At 44.3% G+C, this 10,786-nt stretch overlaps 1 protein-coding gene across 1 annotated transcript; it reads left to right on the top strand.

The window, feature by feature from the left end:
- The first annotated feature begins 3,215 nt into the window (after positions 1–3,215).
- On the top strand, positions 3,216–5,037 carry APOF (apolipoprotein F). Its single transcript, XM_014582983.2, has 4 exons — positions 3,216–3,264; positions 3,315–3,380; positions 3,474–3,503; positions 3,854–5,037. Exons 1-4 carry the CDS (start codon positions 3,216–3,218, stop codon positions 4,651–4,653), a joined length of 945 nt encoding a protein of 314 aa, XP_014438469.1. The 3' UTR covers positions 4,654–5,037.
- The last annotated feature ends 5,749 nt before the right edge of the window (positions 5,038–10,786 follow it).

Here is a 10,786-nt window from a genome sequence, read left to right as displayed (position 1 = left end):
ACCAGCAGTTAGCGTAATGGCTGTCGCTGGACTCCCACGTAGTCGACTGTGGTTCAAGTCCTGGACCCGGTGGCTTAAAACTCACGCCAGGTGCGTGTGCGTGCGTGCCCAAGATCCTGAGAGGAGAATGGAGGAGAAGGGATTGCGGCGTGACCATCCCCCCTGGGGGGTGATTTCTCGCTTTCTGTCTCTCTGTCTCTGTCTGTCTGGTGAGCGCACGCGCCTTATAGCGAAAACCTCTCAAAAAAAAAGAAATGGGTATGCCGCAATCCCTTCTCTTTGATCTTTCCCTTCTTTCAGGGTTTTGGGTACACATGCGTGCACACACACAAACGCACACACACACACCTGGCATGATTTTCAAGCCACCAAGTCCAGGACTCAAATCAGGGTTGGCCAAGTGGGATCCAACTGCCTTATCCACCAGGCCATGGAGCTAGCCCAAATGTACTCTTTTCAGAAGAATAATGGTTAGGCTGGCCTTGTAGTACAGCAGTGTGGAGGTAGCTGGATCCTACATGGTTGACTGCAGTTCGAATCCTGGCTTGGTGGCTTAAAAAACATGCTGGGTGTATGTGCACATAGGATCCTGATGAGAATGAGGAATAGAGGAAAGGGGATAAATGGATTGACTTATCACTGAGAGACACTTTTTCTCTGGCCTGTGAAGGCACCGCTCTGGCATTAATAAAGAAGAGGGCCAGTTCTGTGGCCTGGTAGTTAAGGCAGCTGGATTAAAAAGGGGCCTTCTTGGGCCTAGCAGATGGTGTAATGGTTACATCACTGGATTCCCATGCAGCCAACCACAGTCTGAGTCCCAGACCTGGTGACTTAAAACTCATTCTGGGCGAATGTGCTTGTGCACCCAAAATCCCTGAAGGAGAAGGGATTGTGTCATGGCCATCTCCCCTGGGGAGTGACTTCATTTTCTGTCTCTCTGCCCCTGGCAAGCACATGCACCCTATAGCAAAATCTCTAAGAAAAATAAGTAAAAAAAATAAAGGGCCTACTTGGCAGTTCAAGTCCTGGACCTGGTGACTTGAAAAATACATCAGGCACATGTGCATGCTTGCCCAAAATCCCAGCAGGAGGGAGAGATGGAGAAGGGATTGTAGTATGACCCCCAATGGGGAGTGCTTTCTCCCTCTTCTCTGTCTCTCTGGCAAGCATACAAAACCCTCTGGCAAAATTAAAAAGAATGGTGTATGGACCAGAGATCAGCAACCTTTCTTCATATTCTTTATCCGCTCCAGAAGATACAGAGGACTTTTTCCTCAGTTTAGGGTAAAATCTTAGGACAAGGATATGGAGCAGGACTAAGGGTCAAAGAGAAAAGGTCGGTTTATCAGTATGGGGCAAAGGTGAGAAGGACAAAGTTTGGGCTGGAAAGAGATATATAAATATTTGAAGATTTTATATGCTTCACTCTTTTTGTGCACATCCAGAGGCCTCCCTGAGAATGCCAGCCACCTGCCTGCTCATGACCCAGGCTGGCTGAAGCTGGAGGTAGATTGTGCCATCAAGACCCTGAATGAAGTGAGGCTGAATCTGTTTCTATGACTCTCATTCATGGAAGAAATAAATGAATAAAATTCAAAAAAGTTATTTTTAAGAGGTAAGCATTCTTTTCTTAAGAAAAAAAAAAGCTTTATTCGTTTTAATTTGACCAGAGAGGGACAGAGTGAGAAAGAGAGGGAAAGTGAGAAAACAAGCTGCCACGTCCAGTACTCAAACCACCGTCAGCTATGTGGGAGTATAGTGCCCTTAATACACCACCTGCTGGCTCTCGTCTCTGGGAATTTAGGTCAGCTCTAATATGGTTTTATGGATTTAAAAAATTTTTAAAATATTTATTTAATTACATTCCTTTTTTTTTTTTTAATTTGGCCAGAGAGAGAGAGAAAGGGAAAACGAGAAAACAGGACGCCAGGTCCAGGACTCAGACCGCAGTTGACCATGTGGGAGTCCAGTGCCCTTAACCACCATGCCACCTGCCAGCCCCCAGAAGATTTTTTAAAAAGAAACTTCCAGTGTCTATGGGTGATGAAATATGTAATCTATCAAATGTTTCACAGCTGTTCTGAAATGCTTTATGAAGAAAATTATTGAGGGATTTGTCCAGATTACTTCAGATACTCAATGTCCCTTAAGTGAAAAATCCTCTTTTCTAGGCCTGTCTTCAATAATGAGACACAGCAGATCGTTAGCAACATTGAAGACCACTTAGGGTAAATAGATGGTCTTCATTTCATTCCTGTGCTTTTTTAAATTATTATTTTTTTACATTCAGTCACTGTGTATCATTACAGTATACCAAACGAATTTTCCCATCATGAATACTCTGTGTATTGGTTCAGTCAAAGATACTGCCATAAACATTATAATCAACAGATTTATTTCCGCCTTGGGTCTCTTAAATGTTCTGCTTTGTTCTTCCCCTTGATTCCTTCCCTCCAGCCCTCTCCCGTTTCCTGCCCTCCTCCTGCACTGTCTCCAGTATCACCAATGCTCTCCATGGCTTTACACCTCCCAGTTCCTGTCCTTAAACACACACTTGGCCCTTCTCCACTTGGTGCCAGCCCCTATTTCTTACCCTATTCCCCTCTTTCTTTTCTCGAGTCATCAAATATCGTGCATTTAATATGTACTAGACAAGAGGCATTTTAACCTTTTCTTATTCAATTCCCCTGTACTTTCTAAATCTCCAACTTTTAGATAGCTTGCTAGTATAACTTTTTTTTTTTTTTTTTTAATTTACTATAGGGCTCATGCATTTGCAGGGAGGTGGGGAGAGAAAGTGAGAAAGCACCCCCTGGGGATATGGCCACCTGCAATTCCTTCCCCATTCTCCTCTTGGAGCTTTGGGCATACACGTATACACACCCAGCATGCTTTTAGGCATACACGTATAAACGCCCAGCATGTTTTTCAAGCCACCAGGACCAGAAGTCAAACTGCACAGTCAGCGGTGTAGGACCCAGCACCTTAACTACCACACCACCTGCTGGCCTGCACTAATTTAATTTTTAAACAAACAAAAAAAAGAAATAAAATGAGAGAAACATAAATCTTGAATCCTTCCTGACTCTGAGTTTCCCTGGCTCCTGTCATGACCTCAGAGTAATGTAGAAGGGACATTTAGAAAAAAGTAAAACACAGGGTCTCAGTATTGATGTGTATGTGGCAAGAGGGCAAGGTTTTAGCAATCGGTTCTAATGAGCAAATATTTGCAGAAGTTACGTCACTTACTGATCAAAGGGGAGAGCAAGTCCTCTTACTCCATGGGAAAGAGAACGGGGCAGCACAGGGCTAAGGAGCACCAGACCTGCTAAGGCAGCTTCGCTTCTCAGTGACTGGACCGTGTGGTAACCTGGAGCCCTGTAAGTGGGTGGAAAGAAAACAGGAACTTCCTAGTGATCTGAAAATGGGAGAGGCCAAGTGGGAACAATTGGGTTGCATTTTCTATTTCCTAGGTTTTACCTACAAAGAACGGCAGCTTAGAGGTAGGTGATGAGATTTCCCTGAGCCTTAGGCTCCTTTCGGACCACAGCCCTTCTAAATTTTTTTTTTTTAATCAAAGAGATTTTTTTGCTCTAAGGTACGTGTGCTCGCGAGAGAGACAGACATCAAGAAATCACCCCTGAGGGGGGATGGCCATGCTACAATCCCTTCTCTTCCATTCTCCTCTCAGGATTTTGGGCATGCACACACACACGCCCTGCATGAGTTTTAAGCTGCTGGGTCCCGGACTAGAACTGCAGTTGATTCTGTGGGAGTCTAGCGATGTAACCATTATGCCATCTGCTGGTCCCTATAAATGTGGTTTGTATGTTTTGGCTTCTACCCTTCCCAGGGTACTCTTCTCCAGGCATGCACGGCCTCCGACTCATCATGATACCAGTCGATCTACTTCTGTTTCTGTGCCACCTCCTGCTGCACCCTGCAGACGCCATTTCATATGGAGAGCAGGCAAATGTCTCTGTGCACCTTCCTTTATCCTTGGTGTCCCAGCCACCCTCCTCAGACCCCGAGTTCTGTAAGACACTGCTCCCAAAGTCCCTGCCTGGCTTTACCCACATGGCCCCTCTACCCAAGTTTCTGGTAGGCCTGGCTCTAAGGAATGCCCTGGAGGAAGCTGGCTGCCAAGCTGATGTCCAGGCCCTGCAGCTTCAGCTCTACCGCTGGGGTGGTGTGAATGCCACACAAGTCCTCATCCACCACCTTCAAGGGCTCCGGAAAGGCAGAAGCAAAGCGAGGGATGTGTCGGTGGAAGCCCTGGCCTCCTCTCTGCAACTTTTAGCCAGGGGACAACCAGGCCTGGAGAGGGCCCGACGCTCCCTCCCCACTGAGGACTGTGAGGATGAGCAGGAGCAGAATGTGCACAGTGTGGTTAGGCTACTACCTGGAGTAGGAACCTACTACAACCTGGGTACAGCTTTGTATTATGCTGCTAAGAACTGCTCAGACAGGGCCAAGGAACGAGGCCAGGATGGGGCCATTGATCTGGGTTATGACCTTCTGATGACCATGGCCGGGCTGGCGGGAGGGCCCACAGGTCTAGTGATAAGTGCTGCACTTAAGCCGGCATTAAAGGCTGGAGTTCAGCAGTTGATCCAGTATTATTACGATGAGAAAGAGGCAAACGTCGCCTAGCTGGAGGCCAGCAGAGAGGGCTTGGGGGCCACCTCAGTTGTGAGTGACCTGGAAGAAGCAAGTACCGTGGTATCTTTGGTATCAGAGACTGCAAGTTCAGCTCCCCACTGGAGTGGGCCTTATTCAAGAACTATAACCTAAATTCTTGGGCTGGGAGTTTTGGAAAATAAAAGATGGTAACCACAGAACGAATGAATCTAATATTCTGACAAGCTGTGTTCAAAATCCAAATCTCTGAATTATTATCCAGGAGGAAGGCAGTGCTGTAAAATAGGAATGTGAAAGTTTGGAGCATTCGAGGCACTCTCTCAGTACGCTCAGGCCCACTCCTACCTCTCAGGAATATACTTCTGCTTATACTTAATAAACTACCTTTTCCTTTCACAACTGGTTTGGTTCATTCAATTCTTTGTCCCAAACACCAAGCACCTGCATATCATCACAGAAACCATCCCACAACATATACTGTGGCAAGTCCAACCAGAGGTAAGTCCCTAACTGGGGGTCCCCTTCTTAACCTCTTCATTATTTTTTCTTCATTTCTGTTGAGTTTCTTGGCCAAAGCCAGTGTAATTGATAGCTCTTGGTATGGGCAATTTTCATATTGGACTAGAAACTGCCTCTGGACTGACCTATTAAGACCTTGAGCCCCTAGGGGTGAGAAACTCTCCTTTCTCTCTCTTCCTTTTCTTCTTACACTTTTATTTCCACTGGGTCTCCTGGCCAACCTGAGACAGCCAGAGTGGGATTGACATTCTTGGTATGGGCAAGGACATAAAGGACTGAAAGCTCCCCTGGCCTAACTCATCAAGACCTTAAGCTCTTAGGGGGCAGACCCTCCCTTTTTTTAAGACAGTTTTTTTTCTTTTTTGCAACAGGGTGTGTGTGCTTGACGGACAGAAACAGAGACAGAAATTGAGAAATCACTCCCCAGGGGAGATGGCAACAATCTCTTCTCCTCCAGTCTCCTCTTGGGATTTTCGGCACGCACGCACACAGGCCCAGTGTCTCTGGGTCTGGACTCAAACCACAGTGCCATGAGGGAGTCCATTAATGTAACCATTATGCCATCAGCTGGTCCCCAGAACTCTTTCTTTCTTTTTTTTTTTTTTTTTTTGAGTTTTTTTTTTTTTTTTTTTTTTTTTTTTTTTTTTGAGAGGTTTTTTTTTTTGTTCGTTTTTGTTTTTTTGCTATAGGGTGCGTGTGCTTGCCAGACAGAGAGAGACAGAGAGACAGAAGGCGAGAAATCACCCCCCAGAGGGGATGGCCTCGGCGCAATCCCTTCTCCATTCTCTTCTCGGTATCTTGGGCACGCACACACACGTGCCCAGCATCAGTTTTAAGCCACCGGGTCCGGGACGCGAACCGCGGTCAACTACATGGGAGTCCAGCGACATAGCCATTACACTAACTACTGGTCCCAAACCTCTTTCTTTTTTTTTTTTAACTTATTTTTTTAAATAATTGTCTTATTCAATTTTATTTATTTGTTTGTTTTAATTTGACCAGAGAGGGGGAGAGAGAGAGAAAGCAAGCCACCAGGTCCAGGCCTTGAACCAAGGTTGGCCATATGGGAGTCCAGCACCCTTAACCACCAGGCCACCTGCTGGCCCCAAGGTGGGGTGGGGGACAAGAAAGCAAGCCACCAGGTCCAGGACTCAAACGGCCATGGGCCATGTGGCTGTCCAGTGCCCTAACCACCATGCCACTTACTGGTCCCAGTGTTTTATTTTAAGATTTTTTTTTAATTTAACTTTACTTATTTATTTTAATTTGACTAGTGAGGGACAAAACAAGAGGCCGGAAGTGGGGTGTGTGTGGGAGGAGTGAGAAACAAGTCACCAGGTCTGGGATTAGAACTGTGGTTGGCCCTGTGGGAGTCTAGTGTCCTTAACAGTGTCCTCAACCACCATGCCACCCATACTTCTTTCTGTTCTGCTTCACTTATGGCCATCTTTGTAGCCACAGGTCAGTTAAAAGCTATTAGGGGGGACCAGCATTTAGTGTAATGGCTATGTCGCTGGACTCCCGCGTAGTCGACCGTGGTTCAAGTCCCGGACCTGGTGGCTTAAACTCACGCTGGGCGCGTGTGCGTGCGTGCCCAAGATCCCGAGACGAGAATGGAGGAGAAGGGATTGCGGCATGACCATCCCCCTTGGGGGGTGACTTCTCACTTTCTGTCTGTCTGTCTCTCTGTCTGTCTGGCGAGAGTACGCACCCTATAGCAAAAACCTCTCCAAAAAAAGAAAAAATAAAAAAGCTATTAGGGTGCCTGCTGCTTGAAGTCTCCTGTGTGAGGTTAACTGGGTCTTAGAACAAGTTGTTTAGGACTTGCTGGGCACAAGACAAATCCAAGCATCGGATAGATTTATGTGTGTGTATGGCCCAATATTTATTAGACAATACCTACCTTTTTCATTTTTTTAGAGAGAGATTTTTTTTTATATAGGGTGCATGTGCTGACCAGAGAGACAGAGACTGAGAGACAGTGAGAAATCACCCCCCAAGGGGGATGGCCATGCCGCAATCCCTTCTCTTCCCTTCTCCTCTTGGGATTTTAGGCATGTACTTACATGTGTCCAGCGTGTTTTAAGCTGCCAGCTTCAAGATTCAAGCTCCGGTAGACTACATGGGAGTCCAGCAATGTAACCATTACACCATCTGTTAGTCCCAAAAGACAGCTATATTTTTCTATGAGATTAGAATAATCAGTGGGCCCAGGCAATAATCAGCACATACAACCTATGTTTAAACAAATCGTAAACAGGGAACCAGCAGTTGGTGTAATGGCTATGTTGCTGGACTCCCACGTAGTCGACCGCGGTTCATGTCTTAAAACTCACGCCGGGCGCGTGTGCGTATGTGCCCAAGATCCCGAGAGGAGAATGGAGAAGGGATTGTGGCATGACCATCCCCCCTGGGGGGTGATTTCTCACTTTCTGTCTCTATGTCTCTCTCTGTCTGGCAAGCGCACACGCCCTATAGCAAAAACCTCTCAAAAAAAAAAAATCATAAACAGGGACCAGCAGTTGGCATAATGGCTATGTCGTTGTACTCCCATGTAGGTGGCGTCAAGGCACTGGACACTGCCACATGGCTGACAATGGTTCGAGTCCTCAACCTGGTGGCTTGCTTTCTCACTTTCCCTCTCTCTCTCTCTGGTCACATTAAAATAAATGAATGAATAAGTAAAAAATAAATAATTCTTTAAAAATGAAAAAGTTCATATAAACACAATTTGGAAAACTGAAATATTTACCATTGTAATATGAATTCAGGCGGCCAGCAGTTGGCATAATGGCTGTCGCTGGACTCCCATGTAGTCGACCGCAGTTGAGTCCTGGACTCGGCGGCTTAAACTCACACCAGGCACGTGTGCATGCATACCCAAGATGCCAGGAGGAGAATGAAGGAGAAGGGATTGTGGTGTGGCCATCCTCTGGGGGGTGATTTCTCCCTTTCTGTCTCTCTGTCTGTCTCTGTCTTTCTGGCAAGCACACGTGCCCTATGGCAAAAACCTCTCCAAAAAAAAAAAAAATCAGATATATTTTAATATGAATTCAGATACTCTGTATGCTTGCTTCTAACTGATGGTCAAATAGCAGAAGCCCAGAGTTTTGCCATAAGTGTTCTTATCACACCACTCCAGCTGTCCTTGAGTCCAATCGCTCAAAATACGCAAACACAAGTAAAGAGATACAAACAGGTCTTTGTAAAGTAAACTAATATTTTATGGTTTAGATAACTGTTTCTCTTTGGAACTTTTTATATCGTTTACTTCTTTTCTGAAATTGAGATATTCCTTATCATTAGGCAATAATCTCTATAAGGCAAATAACTTATCTCTGAAAACTCAAGGGATTTTTGATAAAAATAGTTTTCTTAGGTTCAGCAAGTGGCATGGTGGTTAAGACACTGGGTTCTCGATTCCAGTCCCAGACCTGGCAGCTTGGTTTCTCACTTTGCCTCTCTCTCTTTCTGTGGTCAAAAAAAAAAAAATTTTTTGTTTTTTAGAGGATTTTGCTATAGGGCATGTGCACTCGCCAGAAAGAGAGAGAGAGAGAGACAGCAAGAAATCACCCCCCAGGGGGGATGACCACACCACAATCCCTCCTCGCCCATTCTCCTCTCAGGATCTCGGGCATGCACGCACACGCGCCCAGCATGGGTTTAAGCCACCGGGTCTGGGACTCAAACCGCAGTCAACTACATGGGAGTCCAGTGACATAGCCATTATACCAACTGCTGGTCCCATCTCTGGTCAAATTTTTAAAAAAAGTTGATGAATAAATTTTTAAAAATTCTTTATAAAAAATTCTTATTTGTTATTACTATTTTTTTTTTAATTTGATCAGAGAGAGACAGAGACGGAGAAAGGGAAAGTGGGAAAGCAAGTCACCAGGTCTGGGACCTCAACCACAGTGGATCATGTGGGAATCCAGCGCCATAACCACCATGCCACCTGTTGGCCCCAAATCAAAAATAATTCTAAAAAGCAAGTATTTGAGGGTCAGCAAGTGACATAGTGGTTAAGGTGTTGGACTCCCATGTGGTCTACTGTGGTTCAAGCCCCAGACCTGGAGGCTGAAATTCATGCCTGCCAGGTGCTTATCTGTGTGTGCCCAAAATCCTAAGAAGAGAATGGAGAAGAGTTTAGGGTGGTCATCCCCTCCTGGGGTGATTTCTCACTTTCTGTCTCTCTCTTTGGCAAGTGCATGTGCCCTATAGCAATAAAGTCTCTCACAAAACAAAAACAATCTCTATAAAGAAAATAACTTACCTCTTTGAAAACTAAAGTAATTTTTTAAAAGAATTATTTATTATGTTTCATTTATTATTATTATTATTTTTAGTTTGACCAGAAAGAGACACAAAAGAGAGGGAAAGTGAGAAAGAAGTCCAGGTCTGGGACTTGAACCGCAGTAGACCATGTGGGAGTCCAGGGCAGTGACCATTACACTACTTGCTGGCCCTCACAATGAGAGGTTTAACAATTTAATTTCTCTACATATGACGGTTTGATATACTGTATCAAATATAAACAATAATACAGTAAGAAAATTAATTGGTGGAAATAATTATTCAACAAGTTAGTAATAAGATCACCAATTTTGGGACCAGTGGGTGGCGTGGTGGTTAAGGCGCTGGACACTCCCACATGGCCGACCATGGTTCAAGTCCTGTCTAGTTTTTATGTAATATTCTTTTTTTTTTTGAAACCAAATATACGTTTATTTTTAGCTGTATTCTATTCAGTTAATAAATGCATGTGTTTCTTTTTTTTTTTATTTTTTTTATTACATTGGATTACATATAACTTTACATTGACTTCCATTGCTTTTTCAAAAGGGAATGCCATGCATGTCAGTCAATACAGAGGCATCGATCTCCCCGCTTTATCATTCAAAGTCTTTTCCATGCATTTCCCAATAATTATTATTATTATAATTTTTTAAAACAGTCAATCACTATTTCTCATTTTGCTTGTTAAAAGACTTCACCCATCATGAAATACTTCCCAGACCAGTCCAGTTGAGAATACTATACACGTCATCTTCAACAGATAATAAACCATATCTGTTTCTCACTAACATCCCCTCTATTGTTCACTTGCTATCTTTCTCTATCCTCTTCTTTTTCTCACGAACATCCTCTCTATTGTTCACTTGCTATCTTTCTCTATCCTCTTCTCTCTTCTTTTTTTTTTTATAGTTTATTTTTTATTATAATTTTTTTTTCCCATCGCAACCACAAATGAGTTTTCCATCCAAAATACACTGTGCATTGGCTCAATCAAGCACGTCACCATATATGTTCTCAGCAAATAGTTTCCCAATTCTTGTGTCCTGCATACCTTGCCTTTTGTTTTACCATCCTAGATTCCCCATCCCCCTCCCTCTGTTATGACCCATCCTCCTCCCACATTGTCCCTGTCATCCCCGATTGCCCTCCGTGCCTCACCCAACCCCTAAGACTATCTGTAAACTCAAAACCTAACCCTAACCCTATCACTATCCTTAAACTCTAACCCTAAACCTAACACTATCCCTTAATCATAACCCTAACCCTAACCCTAGCACTATCCTTAAACTCTAACCCTATCCCTAACACTATCCCTAAACTCAAACCCTAA

Source organism: Tupaia chinensis, unplaced genomic scaffold (genome assembly GCF_000334495.1).
Source record: "Tupaia chinensis unplaced genomic scaffold, TupChi_1.0 Scaffold143970_1, whole genome shotgun sequence".
In the NCBI taxonomy this organism is placed as follows: domain Eukaryota; kingdom Metazoa; phylum Chordata; class Mammalia; order Scandentia; family Tupaiidae; genus Tupaia; species Tupaia belangeri.
The sequence above is the reverse complement of the archived record's forward strand: the minus strand, read 5'-3'. Positions and strand labels throughout refer to the sequence as shown.

Coding starts and splice junctions, on each gene's coding strand:
- APOF (XM_014582983.2), top strand. CDS start 3,216: ATGAGCAAATATTTGCAGAAGTTACGTCACTTACTGATCAAAGGGGAG. Junction 3,265..3,314: donor CTTACTGATCAAAGGGGAGA/GCAAGTCCTCTT, acceptor CACAGGGCTAAG/GAGCACCAGACCTGCTAAGG. Junction 3,504..3,853: donor CAAAGAACGGCAGCTTAGAG/GTAGGTGATGAG, acceptor TACCCTTCCCAG/GGTACTCTTCTCCAGGCATG.